Raw genomic sequence first — 24376 nt, forward strand, 5'->3', positions numbered from 1 at the left:
TAAATATTTTTCAATGTGAGATCACACACTGTAAATGTTTTGGAATTTTTAGTTAGTCGGAATTAAATGGCTAATTCGCCATGAAAACTCTTGTATTTGGCTGTAAATATGTGACCTAAGGAAATCTGCTTTGTATGATCAAAGACTGCATATTATATGTGTCTGTCTCCATCTTGTGGTTATTACAAATATTGCTACTTTCTAATTTTCACTGCTTCTTAGACATACATAGGAGAGGTTGGGTGGCCATGGAAAAATGTTAATGCTTATCTATCTTTGAATTTTTACTTTTAGAGACAGGAATGAAGTTAAAGAAATTTTCACTTTATAGAACAATCATATAGATATATTATGATATCCCATTGCTAACATTTCTAAGTCTCTGCCAACATTAGTAATTTCTTGAAAAATATTATATAACTGTGGTATAATGTAGCTTAACGAAATACTTTGGCAGTCCATTCAACATATTTCTATCTATTTCTTTATTTCTTTTTTATTATTTTCTTTATGTGGAGGCAGGGTCTCACTGTTGCCCAGGCTGGAGTGCAGTGTTGTAATCACAGCTCACTGTAATTTCCAATTCCTGTGATCAAGTGATCCTCCTGCCTCAGCCTCCCAAGTAGCTGGGAATACAAATGCCCACCACCATACTTGGCTAATTTTTTCTGAAAGTTTTTGTAGAGAAGGGTCTCACTGTGCTGTCCAAGCTGGCTTGAACTCCTGGCCTCAAACAATCCTCTCACCTCAGCCTCCCGAAGTGCTAGGATTGCAGGCATGAACCACTGCACCCAACCAACACATCTCTATTTCTAAGCTTGTTAGCTTCCTCTAGAAATTTCATACCATGTACAGGAACTATTAGCCTGAACTCATCTAACACTTCCTAAAAAAGTTACAGAGCAAGGGGAAATGTTTTTCTGATAAGGAAATGTCATCTCCCTTTTCCCCAAGAAGAGTATGTCTTCAGTAATATTTCTTATACCTTGAATCAAAGATATTATAATATTTTATATTTTAAAGACAAACTCTTAACTTTCAAATACACTGTTTTAAAATTTTTCATTTAATTCAAGAGCTGGGGATATTGCAAGGATCAAGACACATTGCTCTGCTCTCAGGGCTTTACAGTCTGACCAATTTTGCTTTCATTGGAGGGTGAGATTTTCACAAAAGAGTGTCTAAATCATAGATCACATCTGTCAATTCATATCCAAGTAAGAGAAAGTTGTCTAGTCATTCACCTATCTGAAACGATTTGCAATTATTCTAATCCAAACGAAAGTGTTTCTACTTGGTTGAACTATTCAAACCAAACTTGCCAACCATTTTACTAACTAAATATCTGTATCACTTTTTAACTTCAAGTGTTGTTCCATGTAGAGCTCAATACTATGAAGAGAAGTTTGAAGTTCTATTGATATGAAAACTGTGATTTCCTCATGATTCAGGTGTAAACTTCACGCCCTCTGCTCTGCTATGCAGTGACAGGCAGCAAGCCGGAGTCTCTGAGTTTAAATGGACATTTTGCATATCACAGAGAACTGGGTGGCATATACTTCATTTATAATATGCCTTTAACATATAATACCACTAATTGTCCTTTCTTCCTAATGGTTTTTTATATTTATATTATGCAATATTTTAAGAAAACAAAACAAATAATGAAAAATTTGTCTTTTGGGGAAAACTGAGGTCATAATATTCCTAGGACCTGCTGCTTGCAAAGATAAATCATGATTATGTTTCAACTTTTGATGCTCCAACCTTAACTGTCCAAAACACTTATGATACTTACATCAACTGAAGCTAAGGATTCAAATAAATTCAACATAGTTTTATGAATTCAGGATGAATTTTCATAAAACTTGAAAGGCATAAGAAAATACTATTTATATGCTCCTGGGAGGAACTGTTTTTAAGAGACAGATTTAATACTTGGGTACACAGTTAACTACTTTAAAATAAATTAGTTTATTTGCTTAAAATATTCTTTAAATAAGAAAATCAGAATTCAGGAGGGGGCAGCTAGGAAACACAATGAAACTTCACTGATGACATTTCTATCCCAAAAGCTGTTACACTGCTCAAATATTAGACTTAGCATGTAATTCACAAGACTCATGTCAGACTTCTGCCATAATGATGTAATAGGTGAAAACTTACCCTTTTCATTTCCATTTGCATAATTTGGAGGCTTGTTTTTGTCAATGCTGTTAAAGCTCTGACTTCTCCTATTTAAATTAGAGGCTCCCTGGACCTTGCTGCTGCTGCCTGCAGCTGGCACCCTAGAGGGCCCTGGAAGCCTGAAATAGTATAAGAAAAATTACATCATTATTGTACATTATGGAAAGGTAAAAAGCAGGTTCTGAACAGGGAAGAGTAAATAAGAAAATTACAATATATGATGTTCTAAAATCTATTTAGCAGAAGATGGTGGTTTAAGTGACTAATAGCTAAACACAAGGTTGGAGATCTTCAGAAAAATCTTCTTTCACTTTATAATAAACATGTTCCCAAAGAGTAGTAATAATGTAAAATAATCAAAAATAACCTTTAACTTAAAAGTTATATTTACCCCACCCCTGATGAAGAAAACTTTGCATTTTAAGTACTGTAGTAATTACATGAAAAGTAAAGAAAACAATAACACTTAACTTTATTATATTCTCAGCATATTAATAAGCAACTCACAGTGTTCTTTTCAATGTATGGGGCATTTGTTTTTAGAAATATAGGTGGCTATAGTCTAAGTCAGCTCATATATTAATAACAAGCTTTAATAAGAATAAAGCTACTGAAAAATTAAGAACAGCAAATGCTTATTGATCATTTAAGCTAATTACTACTTTAATTAAAACATAGTGCTGGGACCCAGATCATGAGTTAAATTATATTTGACTGGCCTGCCTCACCAAAAAACTCTTTCATTTTCTTGCCAAAAATAAGTACCTCGTTATCTCCCAAGTGCAACCAACTGATCACAGAGGAGATATGACAAGAGAGAATGCAGATCTCAGAAGAAAATTGCTCTTAGCTGAATGACAATTTAAAATATACTACAGTGACAGCATCTTTAGGTAGTCTTTGTGTATAAAAAACAGGACACAAGGAAATATGCACAGGCTATCTTACAATAGAGGCAGTTTGACAGGAGGTCCAATAACCTGTAGTTATTTTACTGGATTATAATTAAATATCAGTTTGCATCATTTATTTTACTGTTTAAACAATATCTACATTAAAATTTTAATTGTCAATTATTTAATGAGCTATGTCTAAAATGTGAAATTATGAGATTTTGATTTTATGCTACTAATGCACATGGTACAATAAACTAAACCCACATATATTAAAAACTAGAAATTAAGAACCAATATTGACATTCTATTAAAGGTTACCAATAGCTTTGCTAGTATTTGCTGCCACCATATGTCACTGTGTACTACTGTGAAAAATTTTATTTGAAAAGAAAAACAAACAAAAACAATCTAGAACCAACCTACAAATACAGTACTGAATATTTTTTGCAGTTCTCTTGTATAAAAATTTTAAAGAAAAGATTGTTTATTTCTGGTATATTGGTGCCCAATATATCAAAAATTTCACAATTCGGTTGTTATAATATTCACATTTTAACTCACCTTTATTAATATCACTTGACTATATTATTTCCATAGATTAGGAAATCAAACCCTTAGAAAATATAAATGCTTTTATAAAAGTAACGGGCATTGCAAAATGGAATGAACGTCAGGAAAAAACAAATACCAGCCTACAAACAAAAGTGTTGATTTTTCAGAACAGTTAATAGTTTCAAAATGTTGACTATGTTTCAGAGTTTAAATACATATGGCTAATAAACAGTCCATTCAGCTATTTTGCTAATTAGAGGTTTTGTCATACACAAGACTAGAATCTTTTCCAAATGATTCCAGCATTTAACTTTTGCTCGAATGAATCTACAAGGGTTTGTAAGTATAGAACAATAACCACAGACACTAGGAATTTGTAGTACCAGTGATTGCGCTCTGCAGAAAGAACTCAATGGATTAATTTGGCCAAATATCCCAGTCATAATAAATCTCAGCACTATTCCTTTAGACATAGCCATAGACAGAAAATTCATTCCAAACTAATGTATAAACAAATTCTGTCACAAAACCTGCCCTGCTTGCAATGAAAACTGACCCGTTTCTAGAAAGCAATTAAAATACATTTTAGTCTTTACTGTGACCCATAAAGCCAAGTGATCTTCAGTCCTCAGAAGAACAAATTAAAACAAATTAAAAAATTGCATTTGCTCTTCTCATTACCCTAATTTGACAGGCAGCCAGAGCCTCCAGATCATTCATCAAAGTAATAAAAGGGAAATGAGATGAAGCAAAGTAAGAGAGAAAGAGAGAGAGGTTCTATTAAAACAAAGTACTTAAAATATATTTCACATGCCCAAGTCTTAGAAGGAGTAATAAAAAATGCTCATTTGCTTATTGTACATGGCAGGTCACTGTTCCTTACACATTGTAATTTAGACCATTTATTTTAGTTTTTAATTAAATACTTTCTTAAATTTGTCTCTCCAGAATCTTTCTGACTACTATGAAAATCAACATAACTTAGAAAACTAAGGCAAGGGAAAAGGTACCTACCTCAATTCAAAGCATCAGAAGTAGTCCTTGTAATCAAGCATTGCATGATATGATTCATTAATGGAACAATGACTAATAAACAACCACGGGATACTTCCCCAGCAAGTGAGATGGCACACAGAATTCACATACTAATCAGAGGCGCAAAACACTTTTGCTGTGCCTTTACTTAGCTCTTCCATGATACCATCATGCCTTCAGTAACTTAACACTTTTTTAAAAAAAATCCAATCTTCCAACATATTTTTTATGTATCAATATTTTCCAAACAGTATGTAATGCTGTTTATTATAACACACTGTCTTGAAAACACATATGTCATAAATAAGCAAAAATTTAAACTATTATAGATAGAAAAATAGTCCATGCTGACCTGTTACTAACTCCCCCACCAAAATATACCAACGTTTCTCAATTCTGCTTTAAAATGTACAATAATTAATGTATGCCCATCTCAAAAAGTAAATGCTTATTGTATAACTTCCAGATTACGTGATCTGGAAAGAATGGGGCCTTCAAATTAATTTTTGTCTTTATTTGTTCTAACCCTAGAACCTAGACTTCAGCCCAGTCATACCACTATGTATAACTAGACTAAAAAGAAGCCAAAATTCATTTAATTATCTAACACAAACATGCTCATCCCTGAGGCTATGTATGGAAATCTGCCTGGAAAAACTCAGTGTTCTAAACTTCTCATTCGGAAATGTGTCATTTAAAAAAAATTTAGATAGGACAAAATATCACTGGGTATTTACTTGAATATCACTAAGAAGCAATAAATTAGAGAATATTAACTGACCTAGTAGGCTTTTTTTGACTGGTTGCAATTCCACTGTGATTAGACTGAGTTGCATATCTGGCTGCCAGACTGTATGAGGAGAAACAGAGAAATTGAATTAAAGAGATTCTTTGAACATGGAAAGAAAGTACAAACTTACAAGAAAACTGTGAGTTAATGAAATGCAATTGGAACACATACAAACATGTATAAAGAACAAATTAATTAGAAAATTATGGCAATGCAACATATACAACATGACCTTCGATTATGAATGCACTATGAAATAATACCATGCACCCCTCATAATAATATATGTTATCATTGACTTTAAATTATGACTTTATGATATTAATATTTTAAAAGTATTGTTATTTCACCTTATAAAAAATTCAATATTTGTAAATGACTGAGTGAAAGTCATTGTCTCTCCAGAATCTTTGTGACTACTAAGTGAAACTTCATATGATTGAAAGATCTCTTTTTTAAAAGGTTAAAATGAAAAAGAAGTATGAGATGAGAGTTTCTTCGGAAAACTTTCCTAATTTACTTTTTTAATCTAAGTATTATTTTGGAAGCCAAGTGATTAAAAAAATCTGGTTTCCAGCTAATGAGTTATTGCTGGTCTTTAGTACTAGATTTTTTTCAAGTGAAAATAAAAGATGTTTTGTCTAAAGGAAGATCTATACAAAAATTGAAATTCAAGTGGCATTAAATTCTTCAAAACAAATAAGAAATATGAATGACAACTTCTGGGCATTCTTAAATCACATTTCTTAATAACTTTTTAAATTAAAATATTTATTCATTGACATGCAAGAAAACATTTTTTAAACAAGTTTTGAAGAACAATATTTTATAAACAAAATACAAACTTGTACATTAAGTTAAACTCATTTCTGGGTTACCTAAGAGTTCTGGAATCAGTATTCTGAAGGATACAGTTAGACCCAATAGACCCAGGACATGTTCACACACCCTGTAATGGTCATAGGTTGATGCCTGCGTGGAGAACCATTTCTCAGGTGGATTGTCATGACTCCACATGAACCCAGTCGCTGTGCATGCACAGTCTCCGAGGCCTCCAAAGAAACAAGAATAACATGGGGGTGCCGGAATCACTTGGAACTCTGCTGCAGTTGAACCAATTGCTTTGCTGCTAAGCAGAGGGTATTTTGGTCAAGGAAATGATTACTTAGGATGATGATGTGTTTGTTTCCTAAGTTAATTCTTACTATACTGAGCCAGTCTATGATGGGAACATGCTGGTTCTTAAAACTATCTTCCTCAAGGGGAATACACCCTCTTATGCAGGGGGTTTTCCAGGTTCACAGACCACTTATTTTTCACATTTGGCATGTGATACATTATTATTTGCATATAATACATTTTGTAGTCTAATTACACTGGGCATTGAGACAACTGTCCACAACTGGTCAAACTACCTCAGAAACAATAATCTCAGGGAATAATTTAGAAATAAAAACCAAACTGTCTTAATGCAATGAGACAGTAATTTAAATTAAATTAAAAAATAAAAGCACTCAAGATGAAGAAAAATCTTTTGTGAACTTCTCAGTCTACTTGTCAATCCAAGAGTAAGAGAACTATTAAATACTTACCACCATGTCTATGATATACTCTCTTATACTTTTTAACTTGACACAAATATTAGCAATAGAGATGACAATGAGACAACGTAGTTCTTATTAGGGAGCTAAAGCCCCTTATTGATTTTTTCCTCCATGATTTTAAAGAAGTGGCATACTATAATTTCTAGTGTAGAACTGGAAAACCAACAACAACAAACTCCAGAGAAGTTGAGTGGTTTAGCCAAAATCAGTTTTGTTTTCTGGTTCACGTGTATTTTCTTACTCAATACATAAGAATACTTTACTTGCTGCCTATATATTTATACCGAACTCTCACTTTAATCCCTTAAAGGTAGCTTCTGCCCTGCTTTCTTTGCACTTGTGAAGCGGTTATCCCCCAGAACACAAGAATTTTCGTCAGTTCTCGTGATGTTCTAAAGTCTTTGTATTTGACCAATTTGGTCCTTCCACTTTTTGAACCTTTCCCTTTCATAGAATGTCATTCTAATAAGCTCACCTGACTTGTCTACCATCATTCTTGGCCATTTGCTCTTTCATTTACTGGGTCTTCTTCTTATCCACATCTCTTAAAGGCATTATTTTTTCTCCAGGAATATATACTCTTTTCCCAAACACTTTTTTACGTCGTTTACTTAGTAATAATTTCTTTCCTACTAAATTTTCAACTGAAATTCTACCCTCTAGAATTAACCTGTTTTATATTCCCAATCAGCAATATCAACTGAAAAAAAGCCTCGTCCATTTACATAATCTTCAAGTTTACACACCAAACTCACCATTTTCCTTCTTTTATCCGCCAAGTCCTAATCAATCCCCTTCCTTTGATTTCTTTTTTATGTCTATTCATAGGACCATTTTTTTTAATTCTGCAGGATTAAAACCTTAATAATTGACTCTTCACTTTCTCCTTTCAATTATTGCAGAAGAGCAATCGACACCTAGTCATGCTGATTCGACCTCTACAAATCCATTGGCATCTATGTTCTCCTTCAATTTCCATGTTTTATCACACTAATTCAAGCCTTCAACACTTTCCACAATACCTCTGGCCTAGAAGAATTCAAATATTGTACTGTTTATCAAATTCATTCTCCAGAATGCAATATTAGAACCAGAAGGGACCATAAAATGCATGTAGGCTTGCCTTCTGATACTCTAAGTGAAGACAGAAAAGCCCAAAGAGATATAATAAGTTTCCTAAAACACGCAGCTGACCAGTAAAATTCAAAGTAAAATTTGACATTCAAGGGCCTCTACAAAATATTCTTAACATTTCCACCTTTATGTTCTACTTTGTCACCTTATAAATTTTCTAGCTAAGAGGAGTTCTCACTTCAATTGTACTTATGTATTATTCTGTGCTTTTACTCATACTACAATTCCTATGGGGATGCTTCCTACCTGTAACTGTCATACCAAATTCTATCCATTTTTCAGGACCATCTTAAATGGGACCAAGTCCATGCAACATTTCATCCTCTCCTAGACCCATATTACATTTCTATGCTTCCATGGCTATTCTTGTACCCTTTTATGTAACAAAAAATTTAATAAGCTATTTAAACTTTTTATTTTACTTTATTTTATTTTTTTTTGAGACAGAGTCTCACTCTCTTGCCTGGGCTAGAGCGCCGTGGCATCAGCCTAGCTCACAGCAACCTCAAATTCCTGGGCTCAAGCGATCCTCTTGCCTCAGCCTCCCGGGTAGCTGTGACTACAGGCACGCACCACCGTGCCCGGCTAATGTTTTTTTCTATTTTTAGTTGTTTGGTTAATTTCTTTCTATTTATAGTAGAGACGGGGTCTCGCTCTTGCTCAGGCTGGTCTCGAACTACTGAGCTCAAGCAATCTGTCTGCCTCAGCCTCCCAGAGTGCTAGGATTACAGGCGTGAGCCACCGCGCCCAGCCTTAAACCTTTTAAATAAGCTATTTAAACATAGCAAGGTTTCTCCAAGGTAATCTTTTCCATTGAATTATTATAAAGTATAGAATAATTTATCAGAAAATTTCCTTGAAAGTATACTTGAAACATCGTGCTCAATTTGACAAAATTAAAAGAGACTATGAATACTTTGGGATCATTTTTAGAGAATAAAATTCCTGGTGTTTTGTGATTCAATCAAATGTACAAGACTATCATAGATATTGAGTGTTTGCCAACTTTCTCATATTAAAAGAAAAAACTAATACCTTTTGAAAATGTAATATGTCATATCTCACCAAATCAATAGTAAGTATAGTAACAGGGAGTGTATCCTTAACACAATTATTGACTGGGTAATAGAAACAATTTTTCAAAGATGTGCAGTCCAGAAATAGAACAATAAAAACACACACAGTGGATTACTCAACAGGACAAATGACCCAATTCGTTTAACATATAAAATGCAAGAAAAAAGTATCGAGGAAAAACCTATAGCATCTTATAAGAACTTACAACCAATTATAATATAGATAGTCTTATTTGGATCCTGACCCAATAAACAACTGTTAAAATTTTATGAGAAACCTGAAGAAACTTTAACATCTGGATATTAAATTAAACTAAGTAATTAATATTAATTTTTAAAGTGTGATAATTATTGTGAATTGTGAATATGTTAAAAAGAAATTTTATCTTTCAGAGATATATCTTTAAATTTTTTTATAAAATGAGGCTGAATAGTTGATTCAAAATAATCAATAGTGGGATTAGGGGCCTGGAATGGTTGGATATAAATAAAATGAGGTATGTTGTGAGTTTATATTGGCTGAATCTGATTAGTGGTTCTATGAGAAATTGGAATGGAATTTAGTATGTTAAAATATAAAAGGTAGGATAAGAACTATTCTTATTTATTATCATTATTATTATTATTATCATTTAGAAAGTAATTATTCTGCCAGGTATAACTACCACAAATGCTTAGCATATCAAAAATAATTAATATTACTTTTATTAGGAGTCTATTTTCTAGTACCAAGAATAAAGAAAATATTATTTCAGCAATTAACTCATTGGCCTTATCAATTTCATGATCTCAGCTACTAACAGACCATATTATACCAATTGAATTTCTAATAGCAGCCTTACCAAAAATGACTGATCTGTTGCTATATAAGTCTCTAGCACTCCTAGATGTCTGTAGACCAAGAAGCATGGACTCTTTGGAAAAACAGTTTATTTTTTTTGCGAGCTCTTTAGCTTCCATTGGAAGCTCAATGGGTGAATTATTACATTGGCTTAATACCTAATATTTCTATAATATTGTGTAATGTTTAAGGCATTGTGGGTAAATGTATGAATGTGTGTGTGTGTGTGTGTGTGTGTGTGTGTGTGTGTGTATGTGTAATTTAATTAGAAAGTTGTTCATTCTGGTTCTAATTATTTTTTTGCTGCCAACCTGTTTTTATGTCCTTAGTAATGACACTTAAATGTCTGTTACCTCTCCCTGTTCTGTCTCTTCATCTGAAAAGACAGGAAGATAGTAAGGGAGGCTTAGCTGAACATTTGTAATGTTATCCAAAAGTTAAGCTATTACTTCAGCCTTAAAATCACTGGTAATTTAGGATGAACAGCAATATTAAATCCTCAGTCTCAATATTCCTCTTTTTTCTCTCTTCTAAACTCTCACATGATCAATCGCTCCCCATTTCTCTCATTACTTTGTTTTTATCTAACTCAAAATCCTTCCTTCTCAATAGCTTTTATTTTTCTTAACAACCTTCTTTGCCTGTGCCTCCCTGGACAGCATAAAAGAATTTTTCCCCACAGTGCTCATAACTCCATTTCCCAAGTTTCCAGTTTGTAACATATATGTAACAAAGCATGTGAGTAAGCACAGCCAACTTGCAGTTTATTAGTAAGACAGACACAGGGAACATGTAGACACAGCTTTAGGCAAGTGTGGGTAAATAATCCTAGCCAGAAAACCAGTAAACTAAGGGTTTTCAGACATCTGGATTGAAGATTGCATATATTATTTTTTTCCTGAAATGTTGTCAAATGAGACTCCTAGTTAAAAAGTGGGCAAAAATCATCAGAAACAAAAGCAGAAAAGAAGTAAATATTTTGATCTTGAGACTCACTCTGAGTCCTACTAAAGGAAGTATCTGCTCCTATTTCTGATAAAGTGGAATATCAAGGGAATGCTTTTTATTTTTCCTGAACATAGAAGGGAAGAAGAGAAAACTATATATAGTTATTTTTTTTGAAGTATGGAATTTATCTGATGTTTAAAACACAGAAAAATGTAAACTGCCAGAACTTCCCATTCCAGCTTCAGTGTAAATTCCCATGTGGAATTATAGTATCCATTTAATATAAGGAAAGCTTCTCAAAGTAAACAGGTCTTAAATTGTGGTTATCCATTTTTACTAACCACTAAAGCCTCACTACTCCAAATCTGGTCTGTAGACCAACAAGACTGGCATCACCTGGGACTTGTTAGAAACACAGACTCTCAGAACCCACCCCAGACTTACAGAACCAGAATCTTCATTTTAACAAAATCCCCAGGTGATTCCTATGCATAATAAAATTGGAGAATTTGTGCCCTACAGAATATCTACAAAAGTCTCCTTGGAAGGAGAAAATGTGTAGTTTCCAAAGTCAAACAGCATAACTGAAACATCTCAAACTATGCCTCTTAATACTCATCCTCCATAACAGTGCTACTCTAGATGACAATACCCGCCTTCTTCTAGAAATTCTCATCTTGCTTAGCTTTCCTGACACAAGAGCCACATCTCCAGCTACTACTCCTACTTTCCAAATACAGGTCCACCTCCAAAATTTTATGCTATGCCCATGAATACGTTCAAAATCATAATCCAAGATATCAGTTAATCTACTTCTCCCTTCCTTTTATAGCAAATCTGTATTTTAAACTCCAGTCATTCCTAAACTTCAAAATCTCCTTTCTAATTATCTCCTTGATATCTCTTAGTCTATCTATAATATATGGTAATTGATCAGGTTGAGTATCTGTCTCCTGAACAGATTGCGTTGTTCTCCATGGCAGGAATTATGTTATATTCATTTTGCCTTCTCAGTCTCTATCATGAGGTTGGTATATGTTCAATAACTAAATAATTGACTGACATTTAATGGATGGGATTACCATACTAGGGCATGTTATATCTTCATCTTCTAAACAATGGAAATTGTTTCAAGAATGGAATTATCAGAAGTGTGTTAAAAGAGGGAACAGAAAGACACTAAGTATTACTGTATCCTTATTAAGTGACAGCAATTTACAATAATTTTCTTATTTATTCCTCACAACAGTCCTGCAAAGGTGATACCATACACCTGACTGACAGATATGAAAACAGAAGCTTTTAAACATTGATTTGTTTGCACAAATTATACATCTTGTGAATCATGGTGCTGAAATTCTGACTTAAATTTGTTAGATCTATAAGCTGTATTCTATTTTCTTATACCATATTGTATTCTTATAAATTATCAATTGAAATATTTTCATTGTGCTTTGGATTTGTGAATATTTTCAAGATATTATGATAATATTCTATCGACTATCATCTTTTACAGCCCAAATAAATCTACTTTCAATAGATACTATTTGGCATGCAGATAGATATTAATAAACTTCCTTTAATAAGTTCCTTTACCTAGAAATCTATAATAAACAATCAAAATAATTTTAAAAATTCAAATAACTACAGTATCTAAGCAACTATCTTCACAATCTTCCAAGCAAACATAATCATTTAAATTTTTATACAAAATTTTAGTCAGGGCTAAAATATATGTCATATAAATTATAAATAGCCATGTCTATATCCATTACAGACATCACTAATCAAATACAGAACTTTTTTTTCTGCTAAGCTGTGTGTATGGTAACCTCACAATCCTTAGCTAGGATTCAAAAAGCCCTTGTTATTCAAGAGGAATTACAATGAAAGTTAAAACTTATTTCCATCTCTCCTCTATGCTCTCATTAACACATTGTTAAGAAGATTTGAATAGTTCCATACAGGAATTTTTAGAAGATTCTATTTCTGTTTTAGTTATTCTAACAGTGGACGTCCATGCAGAGTAAATATATATATATATATGTGTGTGTCTGTGTGTATGTGTATGTGTGTGTATGTGTGTGTATATATATACACATATACATATACATATATAAATATATAATCTTATTCCTTAGTTTCAACCTGAAGAATCAAATTTGCCCCCAACAAAGTACACATAGGTAATTTTTAATAGAAATCACCAAAACATAATACCTGAACCTCATTGAATGTATCAACTTTATCTCCTTTGGATCCTGTCAAGCTGCTTCCAAAAATTCTCAGCTGAGGCAATTGATATTTGAATCATCTCAACTTATATTTAATTATTGTGGTCATTTTAAATATTTTTCTTGTCTTATTCATTTATTCTACAAATATTTTAACACCTACTGTTTGTCCAGGTAAGAACCTAGAGAGCCACATCAACTTGCTAAGGAATTTGGTCTTTATCCCAATTGTAGTGGGGAACTACCCAAAGGTTTTAATTGTAGAATAAATAATAAATTCCCAGATTAGATAGAGCCTTCTCTCAGATATGTAAAGGAGGAATCAAGGGAAGAATGAAGTTGGGAGATTTATTAAGACTGGAAACAGGGAGACCAAAGAGGTACTCACTGCTTTAATTCAGGAAAAATATGATTAGAACTTGAATGAAGACAGAGGCGCAGGAAATAGAAGTAAATAACTGAGATAAGTTAAAATAGCGGACATGGGAACTGAAAGAAAGGGAAGAATCCAAGATGACTCCTGGGCCTCTGGCTTAAGTTTCACTGTACATTTACATAGAAAAGAGCATAGAAAAATAAGGTTAAACATCCCTAGTGTAGGACATGCAGAGAAAAAAAATTAAGAGTCCAATTCTAAGTTATGTCAACATTCAAGGAGTGGAGGAAGTAACAGGAAATACTGGAAGGATGGACATTCAGGAATAAGTAATCCCACCGTCAGAGTGGTCATAAAGTAAAGTCAACTTTATAATCATATTACGATGGTTCACTTATAAAGTACATAAATGCTTTTGGATGTTGAATTAATGAATAAATAAGAAACCAAATTCACATTCCTGCGGTTTTTAAAGTGGCAAATAGACATAGGTATTGAGAAATTTAACTTAGTTCAGTGTTCCCCTTAGTTTCACAAGCATATATATTCATTTACACAACCAAATAATAAATCATTAAAAATACTTTTATTAGGTTTAAGCATGCAGAGATTACAGTTTTCCCTCAGAATTATAATCCCTAAAATCATGTATGTTAACTCAAATATTCTTCATAAAAGTGTAATTTGATATTTAATGGAAACAGTTTGTTTCAAGCTTGGAAAGAGAAACACAAAAATATTATGTAGATGTGCAAAAATGACATATTAAAATATTTATTTTCTTTGAAGTAATGAATTGAAATGCCAGTAGCAAAGGTCTAGAACATTGGTTAATAACACAGACTCTAGAGTCAGCTGCTCTGCTGAGTATTCAGCACGTCTGCTCTCTGTGCCTATTTCTTCATCCGTAAAATGAGGATGATTACTTTCCCTACCTCAAGGTTTTTATGAAGACTAAATTGTAAATCACTAAGAAGAGTGTCTGGTACACATAGGTGCTACAACAGTTAAAAAGAAAATGCAGTGCAATTCAGATGAACATTTGAGAGTCCCTGGAGGCTCTGTAAATATTCTGGTGAACCTTGTATAACATAACATCTATATTTCTCAGTCCCTACAATTACCCTGCACTTGGTAGTCTTCCCAACACCACATCCTTTGGTTCTCACCTATCACTTTTGATGTTACTATTAATACATTCTTACTCGAAAGCCCATAAGCATGGCCCTTTCAAATGTAATGGCTGAGCTTTTAATGATGGATCTTGGTCTCGAAGTTTAAAATTGAAACCATGATTTCAATTTTGAAACCGTGATTTCTTGAAAGCAAATACAATTAAATATTATTCTCCCTAAAATTTTTATAGGTACTATTCACTCTTCTTGCTTCCCATAGTTAACATTATAAATGCCTATGGGACCTGGCCCAATAAAAAACCATCAGAAACTGTCCCAATAGGACATCCAAGAACCCTCATTGCCAAAACAACACACATACAGGGTGGGCCTTCCAGAACTTATATCTCTTGATAGTGTACATAATCCAAAAAGTATCTTAAATTTGAGTTTTAATAAATATTTTGTTTTGTGACATAGTGATTAGAAGAAGATATAGTTTAATGTAGTATATTTAAATATTCCAATCTGAGTTTTATATTACATTTGTATTCTAAATTTCACAATAGTTTGGAAGACTAGGATTAAGTGTCTCGGGAGATGAGGCATTCCTCAACAGAAAAATATTTGCTTTTAAGAAGTTAGCATAAAATTACCAACTCAGTACACTGCAAAACAAACAAAAGAACATTATTCTCATTTGCTCATTTCACCCGCAAATGTTTGTGGTCCTCAGAGTTTTGTGCTCAGCTCTCCTTTTGCCTACTTTTATACTCTTTTCCTGAGCTATCTCTTCTATTTCTACTGTTTCAGTGAATAAAACATTGCTAAACTAAGGTCCCCAGGTCAGTATCTCTAGGCCCTGACCACTCTCCTGGGCTCCAGAGCCATGTGCTAGACACCATGATCTAGAAATCCCATTAAAATCTGAAACCGAAAAGGCCAAATCTTAACTTTTTTCTCCCCACCTACTTCCTCTCATTGGTTCCCACTATTGTATTATCTTTTCTTTTCTGTTCCTATTGAAATACATCATCATCCAATTAGTCAACAAAAAAACAAACATGATGATTGTCTTTTACCCTTACTTCCAGTCGCTAAACCCACTGTTCTAATCACACCCTCATGTCATATCCACTAAAATTAAATTGTTCACTCTCTTGTCACTACAGCTACAGTGTTGTTCCCTACCCCTTTCCACAAAACACATCTTTTCCCTACCTGTCACTAGGGCAGTCTTTCTGAATTACAAATAGCCTCATTTTTCCTGTGTTAAAAAATCTCCAAAGCAATTTTCCTTTACATTGAGGAAGTAAGTCCCAGCTTCTCATCACAGAATTCATAGCCTCCATAAATTGATCTCTGCCTACTTTTCTAGTCTTATGTCTTATACCCTGTGACAATTTCAACACAGGCATATAGTAAATTCATTGATAATCCTTCCATGGAGTGGTGATATCTTTGTGCTATCCACTCCCTCCCTGAATGTGGGTGAGATTCTGCCTTCTTTAACTAACAGAGTCACCGTCTAAAGGAGGAGGATGCCCCTGAGGCCACCACGCTGCAGTGGTCATATGCAGTCTCTATTCCAGTGAAGCTGCCAGACCTGTGACTGAAGAGTTCATCTCAGAAGTAGATTCTCCCTCCAGAGACATTCTGCCTCCCCGCAGTTCAGGAACCCCAGCCATTGCCATCCTTCCCCAGTTGATACCACCATCATAAAGGGGCAAGAACAACCTGTCTGTTCAGTGCTTTGCCTCAATCCTTGGTTTACAAAATCCATGAGTGTAACAGATGGTCATTGTTTTGTGTCACTAGATAGTGGGGTGTTTCTTTTTTTAAAAACAACTATAGCTATCCAGAACACGTTTCTACTTAAACTTTCTCCTCAGCCAAATAGCTACAGTTTCCTGAATGTGAAATGGCTTTCATGTGCTTTCATGTGTACTTTCCTCTAACTTTGGTCACTGAGCAACTTGTACTCTCTTAAATTAGTTAACACACCTATTAAACTATCCACTTACATTTCTAGGTACTCTGTAAGATTGTGGACAGTTTGAAAAGTAACAACGTCACCATATCTCAATCACATACCTAGTATAACTCTGGGCACATGGTGGGGGCCAATTTATTTGTGGAAAGGTCACATGTGAACTTCCAAATCACCAATGGGATAGAACACTAAGCTCTAATGTAATATTAAAAAGATCACTAGCAGTGGTATCATCTTTCATTAAGACATATGGTATGCATTGACTATGCCTAACTAGACAGTGGTTGGTTCATCAAAACATAAAAATCAGGCACAGGCAGTAATTTTTTAAATGGATGTACTTTACATAGAAGTAGTTGAATAAACTATATTTATCAGAGCAAAGTAGAATGTAAAAGCAATCTTTCACATTTCATAGGTTTTTATAACTCTTCATCTATACTAAGAATTTTATAGAAAATTATTTTAGAATCACCCTTATTTCCTGCCTTGTCTTTTTAACCTTTGGTCTTGGAGTCACATAAACATATGATAAGAGTAGAAATCCCTATACAAAATCCGTATATAGTCAGACATTTAGTACTCTTGATTCCCAAAGAAAGAGAAAAGCGTGCTTAATCAGAATATCACATTTGTGCTTTTAACAGCATGACTCCCAAGGAAACAAGGAGGAATATGAAGAAAAAAAATCTCAGAATACAAAGTAAGAAATTTTGGGGGTTTTGATTTTAGTGGCCTATTTTACCTCCCAATTTTATTTCTCTTCTATAAAATGGTATCATGTTAAAAAGGCAGGAATTATTTCCTTTCGAATTCACTGAACAAGGCTTGAGAGAAAAATGATGAATAAATTACCGAAGACATATTATAATTAAATATATTTTTTAAAACCCTTATGCTAAGGGTTTTACTCAAAAGAACAAATGTTGAAGACAGTAAAATGCATTCACTAACGATTTTTAAAACTGAGATAGACTGAAATATGTTTCTTTATATGTCCTATGATTGCTCAGGGTAGGAATGAAACTATATATTCAAAATTAAGAATTAAATATTGCCTTAAACCAAATTCTTCCTTTAGTGTAAAGATTTTCCCTTTTGCAGCATCCTTGTGAACTTCTGCAAAATGATAACTGACAAGCTATTAGCTCCAAGAAAAACAGAGGTGTTTAGCCACTTCTGCAAATATATCCTTCGTACCTCAAAACCATGTGTTCCTTAAAAAAATATTCAAGACATTTTGCAACAACTGTCTTCACTTCAGAGTATGTGATAAAATACTTTGTCCTTATACTTAAATTTTGCTGAGAGTTCACTGAAAATAGTTATTGCCTAATCCATAAATGAGTCAGAAACAGCTTTCATCCACATGTGTTTCTTTTTAGTAACTGGGTGGCTGAAATATCATCCCGATTGCATTTGAGACAGGTTACTGTGATAACTTATCCCATTAGTGAAATATGGTATGAAAATATATTTTAACCTCTGTCTTATCTTAAATTTCTACAGACAGTTAATAAGGCCACCTGCACGGTCTGCTTTTGTGAGATCTCAAAACAGTAACTAAAGAGGGAGATGCCTGTGTAAGATTTTACAGCATCAAAGTCTCTTGCTCTTTTAGGAATTTCAAACTTCAAGATAAAGGGGAACTCAGGAAACAAGGCTCATATTTCTTTGACAATTTTACCATAAATTAGATTTCCACAATGCTTTTACTTACACATAGCTCAAAATATTGTGTTTACATGGATTTTTTTCCATGTACAATTTTCAGTATGGAGTTAAATTACATCTCAGTACATTCAAAGCTCCATTCCAAAAGTTCACTTTAATGCAGCCATCTTAAAAAAAAAAAAAGGCCCCCGAATACTGGTAGACAAAGCTATTTTTTCAAACTAAAAATTTAAACTAACTTTCGCAAAGACCACCCTGATAAGTGAAAAATTGAATTATTTAATACTTCTGAAATCCTAAAAAGCACTATAATCAGCATAAAATATGTTAACAATGATTTCTTAGTAAATATGATCATGAAAATTACCTTTAACAATTACATTTAAAAATAATTATGTAAATGAATATCTATAAAGTATGTAAGGATTTATGAGAAAGTCTGTTCTATTAAGGCTGCATCCCGTTTACTACAAAGCAAATGCAATTATCAGTACAATCAGTTTCATATTATTAAGTGGTGGCTGGAGTCTCAAAACATCTCTCTGATGGTGAGCTTTGGTCCAGAGCCTGCCACACATCCTTGCAGAGAGAAGGCTGTTTTTTTTTGCTTTTTGTTTTAATACATCTTATGAGACTAAGAGGTCAATTAGAAAGGGGAAGGCAGTGGGGAGGATCAGAAGTGGAAGTATAGGAAAGGGACTATGAAGAGGAAAATGTTGAAAATGTGCTTTATAATGAAGACATGTACACCAGTTACAGCCTCATGGGCAAGACTATTTCAGTTGCTAAAATATGTATGTCCCCTAGGATCCAATTCCATGCTCACCAGGTCATCCCCTGATTATAATTTGGTTTTCCATGTAAATTTGACTACAGGAAAATAATTCAGTGATCTAACATAATTATTAGAGCTTTTGAGAATGTTGCAGTTTCTACTGTAGATCAATAAGTTGAAAATAAGTCAGTCTTCAGTAGAAAACAAATATAATAATAATATAACAATATACCACATAATTTCATATGCTGTAAAATTGCAAGTAAAATAATAAAGTCTATATTGTCAGTGCTCTATTTGAGAAGAGAGTACCTTATAAATACTAAAAATCTAGTATTTGTGGTTAAAACCAAATTTCTGGTGCTTGACAGAAAATGTTCATTAAAAGTATAAACGGTACATCAAAATGTCCCGTGGTAAATTTTTAAATAAATGAATCACAAATTAGTTATCCTGAGTCATAGTTCTATTATGATACACATTTCATATAAAAAAGATTTGGTAGTTATGGCTAAATTATAAAATAATGGTTCATCATTGTTTTTATCTAAACATTTATGTCAAAAAGCGTGTCTTAAATTCTCTAAATTAAGAGTCAGTCTAATACTTTAAGAATGTATTTATCTTCTCACTATTCCTTTGTAAAGATAAAGTATAATTATAATTTTTTATTTTATGCCTAGAAAATTAAGCTCAATTAATTGATCCTAATTTTGTTAAGAAAAATAAAAGTTATCAGAACTAAGAATGATTCTGTCCATGTGTACTGAGACTCAAACTCTCTAATATGGTGTCACTAATGTGTTGACAAAGGCTTAATAAATGTTGAAATTCATAATATGAAGGGGAACAGGATAGAGGACAGGGATCATCAATGGGCGAGAGACATCAGCAGACTTTGGAGAACAGGAAATAAGTAGAGGAATATTAGTGGAGAGTAGGGAAGGCCTTGTCACAGTGTGCACATGGAGGGGGAATTCAGTCTAGAAGAGTAAGGAGGGAAGCTGGACTAAAAAATTGCAGATGAGATCAAAGGTCTATTAAAAGAACAAGATTAAATGTCTGTCATCCTTTATCTATGACCACTCCATGGGTAGACATTTTTATAGGCAAAAACAAACAAAACAAAAACCAACTAACGACCTGAACAAGCAAGAAGCATTTAAACTATAATAACTGAATATTTTCAAAGAAAAGGATGCTGGCAGATAGACACCCCTTAGTTTACCTGGACTGATCCCCCGAAACCATTATACAATGAGCTCTAGCCCATATTTAAAGTGATCTATTATTTTATGCTTAAATTTCAACAAATAGCAACTATCATTAGACTTTCAGAAAGGCTTTGAATAGGAAATAATCAGAGTATATGTCTTGACTCTGCAGAACATATTTATAGTAGCTACTTTATAGACAATCCACTAGTTTTCAGCTCTAATCAAAGTCTACAGTACAAAATCCACAGGTCATTTCTCAGTACTCATCCTACTTATCTGTAACATTTCATGGAGTTGAGGTCCTACAAGTAATGGTGAGAAACAAACTTCGTAACCAGAGCCTGGATTCAATTTACAGCTTACTCTCTATGAAATTTTGTGCAATTTAATTGGTCTTTTCATTTTCAGTTTCCTTATCTGAAAAGTAAGATTAAGAATATAGTACCTGTGTCTTAGGACTGCTATGAGGATTGAAAGAGTGAACATGTGTATAAACTGTTTACAATGGTGACTGGAACACAGAAGCGGCTACATATAAATTATGACTATTGACCTCTCTGCCCTCTTTGGAACATGCTTTCCACTTGCTTTCCAGGACATCAAGCTCTCTTTGTTTTCTTCCTACTTTACAGGCTGACTGTTTCTGGTTTCTTCCACCAGGTCTTGTGCTCTCTCTGGTTTCTAACATTGTTGGGCTCCAGATCCAAGGCCTCAGTCTTCTTCTTTATCTATGCACAGTTTGGTGACTTTATTATGTTTGGTCTCATAGATTTTCATAATTTTTATGTGCTTATGTCTTCATAATTTTTATCTATGGGCTATATCTGTGCCTTAAACTCATCCTGAAATCCCAATGTCCTCCTCAATATTTCCACTTAGATATATCTCAAAGATGTTTCAAACTTGACATACCAGTATGTGAATATCTGACTTTCTCCATACCAAACTTGATGCTCCCATTTTGTTTTCCATTTTAGTGAATGGAAACACTATCTTTCTAACAGCTAATACTATTAATATGTTGACAATCTAGAGTCTCAATGTTAGAGTCTCTTTTCTGTTTACCAATTCCATTACAAATCTGTCAGCAAATTCTACTAGCAGTACTTTCAGAATACACTGGGAACTTAACATCCTTTGTCTACTTTTACGATGGTAGTCCAAGCTTTACTCTGAGACTCCTTGCTAGTACTTTTCCCCCACTACACTCTATTTTCAACTCAGAATCCATTTATGTGCCTGTTTATGTCTCGCCTCACAGCACAGTAGCTTCCCATCTCTAAGAGGAAAAGCCAAAGTCCTTACAATGGCAACAGATTTGTACTAATTTGTGCCTTTTTGTGAATTAGATCTTGCTCCTTTTCTACCTCTTTCAATTGATCCATCCCAACTGAATAGATACTTTCTCTTCTTGAAATAAACCAGATGAGCTCCTAACTCAAAGTCTAAATCCGTGTTCTGGGTCGGCCTGAAATACTCTACCCCAAGATAATCACACAAGTTTTCCCACTTTCTTTGCAAGTGTCATCATCCGAGTGAGAACTTTCCTCAGCATACTATTTAAATTGGCAAAAATATGGCTCCCACACATCTGATTTCTTTTTTTTTTTTTGAGGCAGAGTCTCACTCTCTTGCCTGGGCTAGAGTGTCATAGGCGTCAGCCTAGCTGACAGCAACCTCAAACTCCTGGGCTCAAGCGATCCTCCTGCCTCAGCCTCCTGGGTAGCTGGGACTACAGGCACGTGCCACCGTACCCAGCTAATTTTTTCTATTTTTAGTTGTTTGGCTAATTTCTTTCTATTTATAGTAGAGACGGGGTCTCACTCTTGCTCAGGCTGGTCTTGAACTCCTGAGCTCAAGCAATCCTCCTGCCTCAGCCTCCCAGAGTGCTAGAATTACAGGCGTGAGCCACCACGCCCAGCCTGATTTCCTTTTTTATGATTTATTTTTCTCCACCACCAGTAGTCAAATTATTGGTATATATTTTTTATTGTCTTCATTGCTAGAATATAAGCTTCAAGAGAGCAACAATGTTTAAATTCACTTTGTCTTCTGCTATATCTCCAGTGCCAAGAAGATTGGCTGCAGCATACTAAGTGTTTAATCAATATTTGTTGAATGAATTAATAAGAGTGGGGAGAAATGGGGAAATGTGAATCAAAAGATAATAATCAATGTGATGAATACAAACTACTGATAGAAGTATTTTATTTAGCTATATGAAAGTAACTACTAAATAAAATACCTAAAAAAAATTAAAGGATTTATCTCTGTGTAATTAGACTGGGGATGGGAAGGGCTGATCATTATTAGGCTATTTTAATCATAGGAATATTATTATTTTGAATTATTTTTATATATTTGTTAAAATTAAAAGTGGAGTGGACAGACTTGATTAGGGAAAAGGGAGATCAGTGATGTGGCTGACTTTAGGTTTCTAATGTTGGTCAATGTATTTTATTATACATGGGATATGGTCTTCAAGTGGTAGAAGGAAAGATGAAAATAGCTAGTTTGAGTGTCTAGTACATGCTAAGTGTTGTGCTAAGTAGCATTTTATACGTAAGTCATTTCATATGGTATCTTCAACACCCTTATGAGGAATTTACCACCATTCCAATATTAGAAGTGAGGATGGGTTAAAATCACTCCTTCACTCCACTGGGAATCGGCAGGCAGGATTCAAGCCCACGCTTGTCTGACTGTAAAATAAGCAAAACTATATAGAAGAGTCTTCATCTATAAACAGAAGCACCAGTCTTCGCCAAGTTTTTTAAATAGAGTAAAAGCACAGAACATAAGCAAAATGTTTGCACATGTGTATATACGTGCTATCCCTCTTTTAATATCACACATTCTTGGTTTCCAAATTCAGTCAATTAAGAATAATTTCTCTTCAATTGTTTCTCTCTAGGAATGAAAAAAAATCATGCTTTTAAAAATTTTTTTCATAAATTTCTCCCTTTATTTTTTTGTTTTGTTTTGTTCAATGTTTAATTGATTCACTGACTTTTTTAAAAGAGCACCCTGTATAGGCCACAACACAGAACCGAGTTAAGCAACTAATTGAAGCCAGGTTCATGAAGGCTTAAATTACTAGAGCCTTCCTGTCATCTTAAATTAAACTTCCTTTTATACTTTTCAAGATTTATAACCCTTGGCCAAAAAGCTGTAAACCGTCCCAGTTTCAGAGTGAATCTCCCAGAAGGAAATAATGTTTCCTGGAAAAGAAACCCTGGAAGGCAAATGTCCTCAATGGGAAGAGGGTTCCAAGAGCAACGTGTGTGGTAGGGGTCACGGGAACCTTGGAAAGGGGCTGCAAAGGGAACAGGCAAGTCACATAGAAAACATGTACCCAGGGATTTTGCAATTTCACTGGTGAGTTTTGTAGGGGTAAGTTCATCTTAACTGAAAGTGAACACATTCTTGATTTGCTCCCTACAAAATGAAAAGCAGAAGGGCAACTGATCATCTGCAGAGATCATAATCTCTCAAATTCCCCAAAGAACTTTTTTTTTAATTCAGAAAGATTTATCATTAACCCTGTCTTTGCCACTTCTATTATCTGTGTAATTTCTTACCTCCATTTTTACGTTCAATTTTTTTCTTTTTATATGTTTTAATTCTTTAAAACATAAAACTAAACTATTTATTCGAGTGATTTAATAACCACAATTTGTGAGTTAGTAAAATTAACCAACTATTTGATAACAGGATGGAAAATCATTTAATAATCTGGTCAAAAATTAAGCTAAAAGGCCTGCATTTTAAGAAAATCATCACTTTTTTTTAAAGCTTTTAGCAAATAAAAAAGCTCATCTTTTACATATACTATCACTGTAACACCTCATGTATAATTAGATCAGTACCTACACAAATCAATTTTCATTTTATAATTTTTTCACTATAATTTTAGCAAATATTCTCAG

General features: G+C 33.7%; 1 protein-coding gene across 1 annotated transcript in view; it reads right to left on the reverse strand.

The window, feature by feature from the left end:
* The window catches only part of NAV3 (neuron navigator 3), a 401664-nt gene that overhangs the window by 208264 nt on the left and 169024 nt on the right, over positions 1-24376 (reverse strand). Inside the window, exons 6-7 of the mRNA XM_012648357.1 lie at positions 5452-5520; positions 2167-2306 (exon numbers count right to left, since the gene is read on the reverse strand). Of these exons, the coding sequence (XP_012503811.1) occupies positions 2167-2306; positions 5452-5520 (209 nt within the window). The remainder of the gene's footprint in view (positions 1-2166; positions 2307-5451; positions 5521-24376) is intronic.

Source organism: Propithecus coquereli, unplaced genomic scaffold (genome assembly GCF_000956105.1).
Source record: "Propithecus coquereli isolate 6110/MARCELLA unplaced genomic scaffold, Pcoq_1.0 Scaffold282, whole genome shotgun sequence".
NCBI classification, from domain to species: domain Eukaryota; kingdom Metazoa; phylum Chordata; class Mammalia; order Primates; family Indriidae; genus Propithecus; species Propithecus coquereli.